General features: G+C 38.5%; 1 protein-coding gene across 1 annotated transcript in view; it reads right to left on the bottom strand.

The window, feature by feature from the left end:
• The window catches only part of RELN (reelin), a gene marked incomplete at its 5' end in the record, with an annotated part of 495,436 nt that overhangs the window by 107,780 nt on the left and 375,569 nt on the right, over positions 1-12,087 (bottom strand). Inside the window, 3 exons of the mRNA XM_080818970.1 lie at positions 923-1,123; positions 1,657-1,828; positions 7,613-7,818. Coding sequence (XP_080675096.1) covers positions 923-1,123; positions 1,657-1,828; positions 7,613-7,818 — 579 coding nt within the window. The remainder of the gene's footprint in view (positions 1-922; positions 1,124-1,656; positions 1,829-7,612; positions 7,819-12,087) is intronic.

Here is a 12,087-nt window from a genome sequence, read left to right as displayed (position 1 = left end):
ACCTACACTATCATGATTTTGTGACTAATTAAATCAAGAAGGTATAAGGTGAGAAACAGCACAGTATTCCAGCCAACGTATTCGCTATTTCTATTATCCTGTTACCATTTTAAGGCGGTACCAACAAATGAATACCGAGGCACATACTGCTATTGATGGTTTTTTCACTGTAGTTCAGCGTCAGACTCTAAACAAGGAAGGATAACATTTCACTAATCGTTTTATTTATGACTAACTTCCTTGTTTACAGACCTGTGGAAATTATATTTGAAGAGCTGCCTATAAACATCTGATCTCTTTAGTAATTCCATTTGTAAATTATTTAGCATCTCCATCCTGTCATTACGTAAAGATCACGTAGTTGTGCTGGCTCATTAAAACTGCATTATTTTCGACCCCAGAGTTCACCGATGGGATTTTATTATAAACAAAATGAAATTTTGATTAGGCTTCTGAAAAAAAGAGCTTGTCAAAGTAAATACTTGTTATACATGTTGACATGTGATCACAGTGCTGAAAAACAGCAAGCTTTTAAGAGAACGGTCGTAATTATGGTAAAGCGTTACTAAATCAAAGGAAGGGCAATTGTTTGAAAGTCCTGTAGTAAAACCACAAAATAACTCCTAAGTCCAAAAACTCAAACTGAAAAAGAGAACTTCTCTCTTACCATTCAGAAGCATGGGATTCATTAAGTCACAATCAGACTGAAAATCTAAAAGTCAGTTTTCAAACTGACCAGCTTTTCTCCTTGTGGGTAGTGCTAACTCGGGAGCTCTGCTATTCTAAGACTGTTGAACCTCTGTTCAGGTGGGTCCCTTCCTTCAGAGAGTTGGAAAGATTTGTATCCTTTCGATTTCACCTAAGAGTCTGGAAGATGTCCTGTTCTTTGACCCGCCCTGGGAAGAGACCTATGCATAAATACCTTGAACTGTAGCACATATCCAGGTTTCAAAGTCAAATCTCGAGTTACGGCAAATCGATCCCCGTCTGATTTTCCAAATACCATGGCTGATGGTGTGGCAGAGCAGAAAGTCTCATTTTTAACCATTCCTTCATTAGCCAACATCAACCACACACTCATCTGATTCATTGGGTAATCAAAAGCCGGCTTCTCATAAAAGTTCTAAGAGGAACAATATAGACAAGGCAGAAAGACAACTGGATAGCTTTGAAAACAAGAAAGAAATTTTCAGTTCATGATATGCAGGTACCATTTGTATTTCCAGAAAAATACAGCAGAATCTCTATATTATTATTATTATTTTTTACTGCCACAGAACTTTTTCCCTGAGGATTTAACAACTGAAAATATTTTGTCTCTGTGTATCTAATTTTATAAACACAGTAATAATCTTGCTTGATGTCTTGGCCAGACTTTCCAGTCTTTCCCTCCCTCCCTTTCCTTCCCTCCCTTCCTTTCTTTCTTCCTATTTATCTATCTATTTATCTATATAATCTGCGAACTGGCAGCATAGAGGGATAATAGAACAATTAAGAGCAAACCAGAAAAGTAAGTACGGACACTGAAAATTTACTTTACTTATAAAACTTAGATTCAAGGGTCAAGCACTGAATCTCTGGGGGAAGTGAGAAGTTCTTTAATCCCATCTACTCTCACAATCCTGTCTTCTTGGAGCTCAGACATAAGAAAGATACCTGAGGTAAAGTTGGGTTCACAATCGGGATGACCTGCTTTTGCTTCTCTGACAGGATGATGATATCATCGACTGCCCACTGGTCGTAGCCCTCCCCCGAGAACACAGGCTGCCACCAGCGAAACCTGGTGCAAGGGGTCTTAGCAGCTGCTGGGAGCTCCAGGTAGACGAATCTGCACAAAAGCAAATCATTTATGGCTGGGAAAGGAAAAGCTGGTTATCAGCAGCTCTTAAAATAACAAGAGTAGCAACAAGAGAAAGCTTAGTTTTGTTTGATCTCTGGATCGTTTTGAAAGTTTTTTTTTTTTTAAGATTTTAATTTATTTATTTGAGAGGAGAGAGAGCGAGAGAAGGAATCAGGAGAGAGAAGCAGACTTGCTGCTGAGCAGGGATGCTGACATGGGGCTCCATCCCAGGACCCTGAGATCATGACCTGAGCCGAAGGCAGATGCTTAAGCATCTGAGCCACCCAGGGGCCCCCAAATTTTCCAAGTGTAGACAAATCAAGAGATTAAAAGTTTTAAGTGCCTTTAGTCCTTGTCATGTTTATTCCATTTGGAATTGTATCTTTTGGAGGCAAATATTTCTACTAAATTTGATTTACAGAACAGTCTTTTGAATACCATGACAATGGTATCACATTTCTAAGAAAAACCTGAAGAAACTGTTCCTTTGTATGTTTTTACATTAAAATATCATTAATTTTTTTCCAAAGCAGTTCTAACTGTGTGTTAATATGAATTAAAAATGGAACAGACAATCACCCATAATCTTCTGCCTGGGGTTGACCTCTGTTAATGCTTTGATATATAACATGAAAGCATGTAATTTTTTACATAGGTGAGATATATGTAAAATATGGTTTTTATTTCAGTTTAAAATTTCATATTATATCATAAGCACATTTTCACGTCAGTATATTTCTTTTTTTTATGATTTTATTTGTCACAGAGAGAGAAAGAGAGAGAGAGAGAGAGAGAGCACAAGAAGGTGGAGGAGTAGAAGAAGAGGGAGAAGCAGACTCTTTGCTGAGCAGGGAGCCCAATGCTGGACTCGATCCCAGGACTCTGGGATCATGGCCGGAGCCAAAGGCAGACGCTTAACTGACTGAGCCCCCCAGGCATCCTTAATTATTTTTTAAGATTATTTTATTGTCTATCTATTTTCTTGACACAGACATACTATTGTTTATTTTACTTTTCCCTGTTATAAATAATTCTGTAATGAAAATCTTTTTTTTTTAAAGATTTTATTTATTTATTTGACAGACAGAGATCACAAGTAGGCAGAGAGAGGCAGGCAGAAGAGAGGGGCAGAGAGCCTGATGTGGGGCTCGATTCCAGGACCCCAAGGTCGAGACCTGGGCCAAAGGCAGAGGCTTGACCTGCTGAGCCACCCAGGTGCCCCTGTAATGAAAATCTTTATGCATAAAGCTTTACCTACACCTCGGTTTCTTTCTTTCTTTTTGTTTTTTAAAGATTTTATTTATTTATTTGAGAGAGAGACAGCAAGAGAGGGAACACAAGCAGGGGGAGTGGGAGAGGGAGAAGCAGACTCCCCACTAAGCAGGGAGCCTAATGCAGGGCTTGAGCCTAGAACCTTGGGATCATGACCTAAGCTGAAGGCAGATGCTTAATGCCCAAGCCACCCAGGAGCCCTTCTCAGTTCATTTCTTTAGGGAAGACTCTTAGAAATGGAAGTATCAGAGTGAATGAACTAGTCATGTTTAAGGCTCTTGCTTTTTCCAAATTTCCTCCTGGAAGAGTCCTACCGTTTGCAGAAACAAAGGAGAGGACCTGTCTTGCTGCTCCTGTGTGTAGACAACACTGGTGTTATCATTAAGAAGTGACCACCAGACTGTTGAAAAATGGTATCTCTTTTAGTGCAACAGAGTTTAGCTATTATTCATATTTTATTAAACCTCTAGGCTTCCTCTTTTGGAACATCAACTCAGGTCTTTTACCATTTTTTAAGCTCTTCACAGGAACACCAGCCTTCTTTTTCTCATTATCAGTGGCAAGTATCGTCTCAGTTTTTTTTTTCTTTCACTGTTTTCTGTTTTCTTTGACAGAGACGTGTTATGTGTGTATGTAGTTTTATGTCTGCAGGTAGTATATTTCTATATGAGTAGCCCTTTTTCTCTGTTAATTTTTCTATTGAATTTGTGTTTAGGAAGCTTAAATCTCTTTCTAAGATCACATACTCACCTAAATATTTAAGTCTTTAACCAGTCTTAAACAGTTTTTGATGGGGTCGGGTAATGAGCTAAAAAGATAATTTTCCCCAAGAGCCTACCCATTTTTTTCTAACACCACTTGACTGAATAACAATTTTTCATTGATAGTTCATGGTCTCATTTTAATATACATTTTTTTTTACGTATATGTGAGTTGACTTCTAGGTCATGCATTTGGTTTCGTTATTTGTTCTGTCTATCCATGCACTATTTAAATTATTTTGGTTATATAGTGTGTGTTTTAATATCATGTAGGGGATTTCTCTGTTTTTTTCCCCAAAAGTTCAAGCTATTTTTGCCAGTTTATATTTCTCTATCTAAAGTTCCCCAAAACATACCACTAAGATTTTCATTGGAATTGCATGAGACAAAATTTAAGAGATATCTTCATATCACAATATTTAGTTTTCCTATCCAGAGATGTATTATTTTCCATTTATTTGTTTTCCTTTATATCTCTGAGGCAAGTTTTGTAGTTTTCTTTAGAGAGATGTTCAATACTGTTGGTTAAAGTTATTCCTTATATTTATTTGTCACCACAAATGGGGTCTTTTTCTGATATCCCCCAACTCAAAATTGCCCCCACCATTTTAGTGTCACAGAACTCTTTGAGAATGTGGTGAAATATTTTGGCCCTAAAGAAAAATTTCCATAAATAAAAGCTGAATATTTCTGAAATTTGAAGAAACTATTGAAGTTTTGTTAGTCTCTACAGTAATCTAGTCACTTTACTGAATGTTGACTAATTTCCCAATCCACCATGACAATGTTTAGAAAAAATAATTTGAATTATTTTAAATTGTTGTTTAAACTAGTTTGGCACCATTATCAATTCCCTTTATCCTGTTCTGGGGAAAATCTCACCTGGTTCTGTCTCACAAATATTGTTTCCGACATTCTCCCTAGAGGTTATGGCTCTCGTTTTTCCCAGTTTCCTCCCCTCTGGTTTCTGTCTCTCTCTGTGTCCCTTAGAAGAAAAGCTTTTTGTTAGCTGTCTACCTGTTCACTTATGGTATGTAATGAAAAGTTATGTCACCTTTAAATGACTCAGTGTTTTAAAACAACCATCTTAGGAACCTTCCAGCTGCAAAAGAGCTGTATGTTATACAGTATGTTCAAATATATTTAATTTGCAAGAACTGGATGTATATAGGTTTCGATAATATTTTTCTTCAGTAAAACAAGGTTCAGTTGTAAAATGCAAAACAAGAATTGACACAGTTGATGGTCAACATTTAAAGAAAGATTCTGGGGGTGGCTGGGTGGCTTAGTCATTAAGCGTCTGCCTTTGGCTCATCTCATGATCCCAGGGTCCTGGGATTGAGCCCCACATCGGGCTCTCTGCTCAGTGGGGAGCCTGCTTCTCTCTCTCCCTCTGCCTGCTGCTCTGCCTACTTGTAATCTCTCTTTCCGTGTTAAATAAATAAAAACTTAAAAAAAAAAAGATGCTGTTTGTATGTTGAAGTGCAAATACAAAGATTATAAAACAGAATACTCTAAGAGTGATATCTGTGAATAGATTTTAATGACATATAAAATATAAAGTATAAATGTCGAATTTCAAAATGCTACATATTTGTAAAATAACTAAATTTAAATATAGAAAAATATCGTGATTTCCTGGTATAGGTATTTGTATTAAACACGAGGCATTTTCCCAAACTCCTTAACTGTCATTGTTTTTATTTATTTATTTATTTATTTATTTATTTATTTTTAAATTTTCAGTGTACTAGTATTCATAGTTTTTGCACCACACCCAGTGCTCCATGCAATCCGTGCCCTCCCTAACACCCACCACCTGGTTCCCCCAACCTCCCACCCCCTGCCCCTTCAAAACCCTCAGGTTGTTTTTCAGAGTCCATAGTCTCTCATGGTTCACCTCCCCTTCCAATTTCCCTCAACTCCCTTCTCCTCTCCATCTCCCCATGTCCTCCGTGTTATTTGTTATGCTCCACAAATAAGTGAAACCATATGATACTTGACTCTCTCTGCTTGACTTATTTCACTCAGCATAATCTGTTCCAGTCCCGTCCATGTTGCTACAAAAGTTGGGTATTCATCCTTTCTGATGGAGGCATAATACTCCATAGTGTATATGGACCACATCTTCCTTATCCATTTGTCCATTGAAGGGCATCTTGGTTCTTTCCACAGTTTGGCGACCGTGGCCATTGCTGCTATGAACATTGGGGTACAGATGGCCCTTCTTTTCACTACATCTGTATCTTTGGGGTAAATACCCAGTAGTGCAATTGCAGGGTCATAGGGAAGCTCTATTTTTAATTTCTTGAGGAATCTCCACACTGTTCTCCAAAGTGGCTTCACCAACTTACATTCCCACCAACAATATAAGAGGGTTCCCCTTTCTCCACATCCTCTCCAACACTTGTTGTTTCCTGTCTTGATAATTTTGGCCATTCTAACTGGTGTAAGGTATCTTGGTATCTCAATGTTGGAATAGCCAAAATTAGCAAGACAGGAAACAACATGTGTTGGAGAGGATTGTTTTTATTTATTACATATATTCTTCATCCATGAAAATGAAGGTGGGGATGAGCCAATAAAATATTTTAGAAAAATCTGAGCTCCACAGATATTTTGTTTACCATTAGCTCTGGTGCTATATGAAAACTTCAAATAAAATCTATCTTGCTGTTAAATCTAACCAATGAACACATATATTTATGCAGTAATATATAGATGTATGTTTATATTCTCTCTATATAAATAATTTTTCTTTATACATATTTTTTACATGTTTTTATTTTCATACATTGTATAAATTTATATTTAATACATATTTAATTTTACAATAGTTTATTATATACAAATAACTTTATATATATAATATATGGTATGTGTATATTTTAAAAACCTGCAAATAGGAAAAGTGAGTTTTCTGTAGTAAAACTGGTCAACTATTCTATTTTTCCCCTAGTCATGATTTTTCTTAAGTTCTTCAAAGAATACAGCCATGAGGGGCACCTGGGTGGCTCAGTGGGTTAAAGCCTCTGCCTTCGGCTCAGGTCATGATCCCAGGGTCCTGGGATGGAGCCCCACATCGGGCTCTCTGCTCAGCAGGAAGCCTGCTTCCTCCTCTCTCTCCACCTGCCTCTCTGCCTACTTGTGATCTCTCTCTGTCAAATAAATAAATAAAATCTTTAAAAAAAAAAAAAAGAATACAGCCATGAAAACAAGGGCTTTTTGTCCAGAAACAAATTAAATGAAAAAAAATTTTTTTAAAGATTTTTTTTATTTATTAATTTGACAGAGAGAGACACAGTGAGATAGTGAACACAAGCAGGGGGAGTGGGAGAGAGAGAAGCAGGCCTCCCGCTGAGCAAGGAGCCTGATGCGGGGCTTGATCCCAGGACCCTGGGATCATGACCTGAGCCGAAGGCAGACGCCCAATGACTGAGCCACCCAGGAGCCCCTTAAATGAAATTTTTATCTGCTGGGCCATTTATGTCATTTATGTCAGACACTTATGAATTTGTCTACTTTTTTCTTTCTTTTTTTAAAAATTTTTTCTTTTATTTACTTATTTTTTAATTTTCATTTTTGTACTATGTTCAGTTAGCCGGCATATAGTACCCATCATCAGTTTTCGATGTGATGTCTCCTTTTGTAAGAGTTAGTGACATTTTAGAAACAGCGCAACAAAAATGTACTTTTTACCCTTCCTGGGAACCACCAGGAGGTCATCCGGGGCAGTTACCTGGGTTTGCTGAAGTCTGAGAAGTACATCTCTGCCAGCAGGTGCCACTGGATGCCCCCGTTGTTGCTGTACTGGAGGAGGACGCCCTCCTCTCTGCTGTCTGGCTTGTTGCATGCAGCACTCTCTCCACCAATCTGAATGTAGAACTGGACAAAGTCCACCCAAGACGTATCCAGATCCCAGCTCACCAGCTGTCTTTTTCCAGCCTTTCCAAAAGATGGAAGAATCACAGAGTCAATCATCTGGGAGCTCTTTGGCATTTTGCTGTTTCGGTTTCAAGATCATACAAACATCCTAGCACCACAGGGAGATGATTTTGTCCTCACTTAATGTTGAGAGGCACGAGTCACACCATTTAATCCTTTGCTCTGGTTATGGTAACTGTTCCTGCCTATGTTTGATTAGTCTCTGCATCACTGACTTCCAGACTTGGTTATGAGACCCTTGGGAACTGCTAATCATAGAAAGAGTGTTCAAAAGTCTCTAAAAGTAAGGCAAAATTAATTTTAATTAAAACACTCCCTCTATTTGCTTTGTAAATCTCCTCCAGGCAGAGTAGTGGAGAAGAAAGACCATCTATTTTGAAATCAGTTGGAGTTGGGTTGGAATTTCAGCCCATTATTCATGCTGTTCACTAGCTGTGTGCCCTTTCTGAGCTTTTTTCCCCCCTCAATGATACAATACGGGTAATAACACCTTCCTTATAGGGTGCTGCAACAATTAGATGAAATACACGTCACATGTAATTTGCCTAGCACTTGGCATTGCTGAGGAAACACCCTCTCCACGGATACACCCTGACCCCCCTCCTCCATGGGAATTAAAGTGAAACTGGCAAAATAGGAACTTCCTGACGAAAAGACAGAGTACTCAAGCTCCTGGTCTCTCTGGCTCTTTCTTGGAAACAGAGAGGTTGGGAGGGATCATTTCATAAGTTTTTGTGACTATGAAATGGTCTTTGTGTTTTAAAAATGTGAACAATTTCCTCAAATTCAGCAACTTGCTTCCTCTGCTCCATGTGTCCCCTACATGTCACAGCCCTGTTGTGAGTAAATGGGTTCATGCTAATGGGATGGAAAAAAGGTTTGCTCATGAGATTCCAATACCCAAACAGATAATGCCAAAGCTAATCCACAGGCTGCACTGAACGGGTTTTGGAGAGCTCCCAAGGAGTTCAATTAAAAGTCAGGAAGAAAAATGGAGATAGGATACACAGTATAGAGAAAAACACCTCTCACACTTATTATTTAAACCCTACTATAATCCACTAAGTTAATTAAGAAAGGGTTTCAGTTATTAGAAGTCACAGGGGAAATACTTGGGGGTAATTAAAACAGTACACTGTTACTGATAAATCTAAAGCCAATTAAGAGATTCCAAAATAAACGAGGGGGCCAGCGAAATGAGAACTGAAGTTAATCCTGAGACAGGAACTTATTCTTTGGATCTCTCAATTTTAAGTGTATTTTTTTTAAAAAAGATTTTATTTATTTGAGAGAGAGAGAGAGAGAGTGCATGAGAGGGGAAAGGTGAGAGGGAGAAGCAGACTCCCTGCTGAGCAGGGAGTCCAATGCGGGACTCGATCCTAGGACCCCAGGATTATGACCTGAGCCGAAGGCAGACGCTTAACTGACTGAGCCACCCAGGTGCCCTTAAGTATGTATTTGAGAAAAGCTTACAAGTAATATGGATTTTCAATGTGGTAGGTGCACTTTTAATTTTTCTTTTTGTTGATTTGAGATATTATAAGCGAGAAACACCTCAGAGGTTATTATAATCTGGTCTAGAATTTTCATGCCTCCGGATCATTATAGGAAGAATGATTTTCAGAAGAAAACCTACAGAACCTAGCTAGTTAATTCTAATCCAGCAAACGTCTATGAAAAATTTGGCATGTGGAAATGAGCCAGAAGGATAAAGATGTAGGGTGAGGAGAATTATAAAAATCCAATTATCACAATTAGCTGGTTGGAATGATTGGTCTATTGTGAAAATCACAGAGCAGTGTTGTTTTTCCAGGAGACTACGGTGTTGGTCGACAAAGGTTTTTAAAGTGTTTTGTGGGATTTTTTTAAGTGGAAAATATCACACAAATGCTTAGTTTGGCACTGAAGATGTTTTTTCCCAGAGAAGAACACAAATCATTTTCTTTTGTTCAGTGACCTGAAATGCTGAACACTGTTTTACCAGGGATAAAAAAGAAAAAGGAAATGGCTCATGGCAAACTTTTTGTCAGAATTTAGAAAGTGATGTAACACATGCTTTGCAGTTTCTCTCTTCTACTATGATCAATGTACTTACGTGTGTATGTGTGGACCTGTATACATGTGTAATGGGCACACATGTGTGTTGGAGTAATTGCTTACAGATCTCCTTGCTCTTGGAATGTCAAAAATACTCTTCTATTTCCCCCCAACATTCTAGGTCAAAATGTCTCACTGCTTTCAGGGTTTAGATAAAATAAAACACATTCAAAGGAACAACTTCAGAATCTAGAGACTTTATAAAACGACCTCTAAAACATTTCATGAAACTTTAACCTTTTGCCTATTAAAATCTTCTTTATTCAAAATCTACTAGAAAAATGATTCTACTATATTTGTTTGAAAATAACCATTTCTTTAGAACCTCTTGTTTTCTCATTTTCTTTCATTCATTCATTCATTCCTTTCTTCGGTAATAATTATTGGGTGCCAATCACACCAGCCACAATAACCACAAACTTGAAAGGAGAGTTCACAAGCATGTGCAGTGACAATAATGACAGACAGGGCTGCAGATCGAAGTCCGTTCCTTGTAGAGTCCCATTTTGTCATACTATCATGTATCAAATCCCCAATCTATTCCATCTCAGAGGTACTTACTGATTTGTAAATGCCTACCATGTGGCATGCTTTTCTGAGCTGAACATCTTATCTAGCATTCAGCTCAGTCAGTAGGACTCAGCATCTAGCTGGGTCCCATGAGAATAAAAATAAAAACATGATCTATTATGTATAGAGCACTGATGAGGGAGGAATTCAGAGAACAGGGAACTCAGTGTAGTTTGCCATAGTCCCAAAAAGCTCCATGGAGCAGCAGGATTTGAGCCAAACGCTACCAGGTTGATAGAGATACAGAGATGGTGGAAGGCATCATGGTAGGCAGTGGAGATTAAGCAAAAGCAGGGAAATTGGCAAAACCTGGGATGTAGAGGAGAGATTTCTGTTTGGACAAGAGGTCTGATGTTTCAAAAAAGAAAGTAAGTTGTATAGTTAGGGCAATGTCTGTGATAGAAGAGGGACAGGATGGAGCACATTTTAGGTTTAGGGTGGTTTGCAAAAGGTGGTGGATGTGCACAGTGTTTCTTTGGGTCACTGTCCCGTGGATGGGGGCTGCCAAACCCTGTATCCCACACCTCTCTGGCTAGGCCACTCAGAGTACGCCATTCCCCAGGACACTGTGATTGGCCAGTCAGAAACAGTCCCGAGGTCTTTCTATGGGCCTGCTCAGAAAGCTCTGTGGTCCCAGTATCACTCTCATAATGACAACTGACCCGAAAACAGAGAGGGTAATGTGGGCATTTGAGTTTTTGGTTCCAGATATCTGAGGCCAGTTTCATCTAAGCCCTCCCTTGTGTTTTGATTATATGAACCAATTTCCTCCTTTTTTGCTTAAGCTAGTTTCTCTCACTTACAATTCAAGACAGATCTGCTCGATATAAGAGGAAAAAGGGAAAAAAGTGCTCTTCAGATATTTTGATAAAAACTTAGGAAGAAAGCTGGATTGGGAGGGGAAAAGAATGATTTTACTTTTGAAATGCTGATTTATAAAAAAGATTTTATTCATTTATTTGAGACAGTGTGAGAGCGTGAGCTAGAGAGCAGCAGAGGGAGAGGGAGAAGCAGACCCTTCACTGAACGGGGAGCCAGATGTGCAGCTCGATCCCAGGACCCTGGGATCATGACCTGAGCTGAAGACAGACACTTATCCGACTGAACCTCCCAGGTGCCCCTGAAATGCTGATTTTTAGCGGCAGGAAATACACATGGAAATATCTAATGACACCAATTTTAAATATATCCTCATAAACTGTAATTGTGATAGCTAACACTTACTGAGCGATTTCTATATGCTCAACACTATTCTTTATTCTTTACCTTCTAACCCACTGATCCTCCCCAAATCCCACTTTACAATAGAGAAAACAAAAGTACAGAAAGATGTTATAAATTTGCAAGATGAACCAGCTAACAAGTTTTGGAGCTTAGGTAAAGATTTAGGTAGCTTTACTACATAAATCACCTTGAATTACAGTTATACACATATTGATATGTAACCTTTCATGTTTGAAATATTTGTGTGTATGCATACATGTTTACTGGGATGTTTGGTACATACTGGAAAACTGATGCTTATGGAAGACATAATCTTCCCATTTCTGAACAATTACCCAGTGTATCCTGATCTGAGCAATGACTATTGGTCACTTGTGG

The sequence above is a fragment of the Martes martes genome, assembly GCF_963455335.1.
Source record: "Martes martes genome assembly, chromosome: 11".
NCBI lineage: Eukaryota > Metazoa > Chordata > Mammalia > Carnivora > Mustelidae > Martes > Martes martes.
Note: the sequence above shows the minus strand (reverse complement) of the source record. Positions and strands in the feature narration are given on the sequence as shown.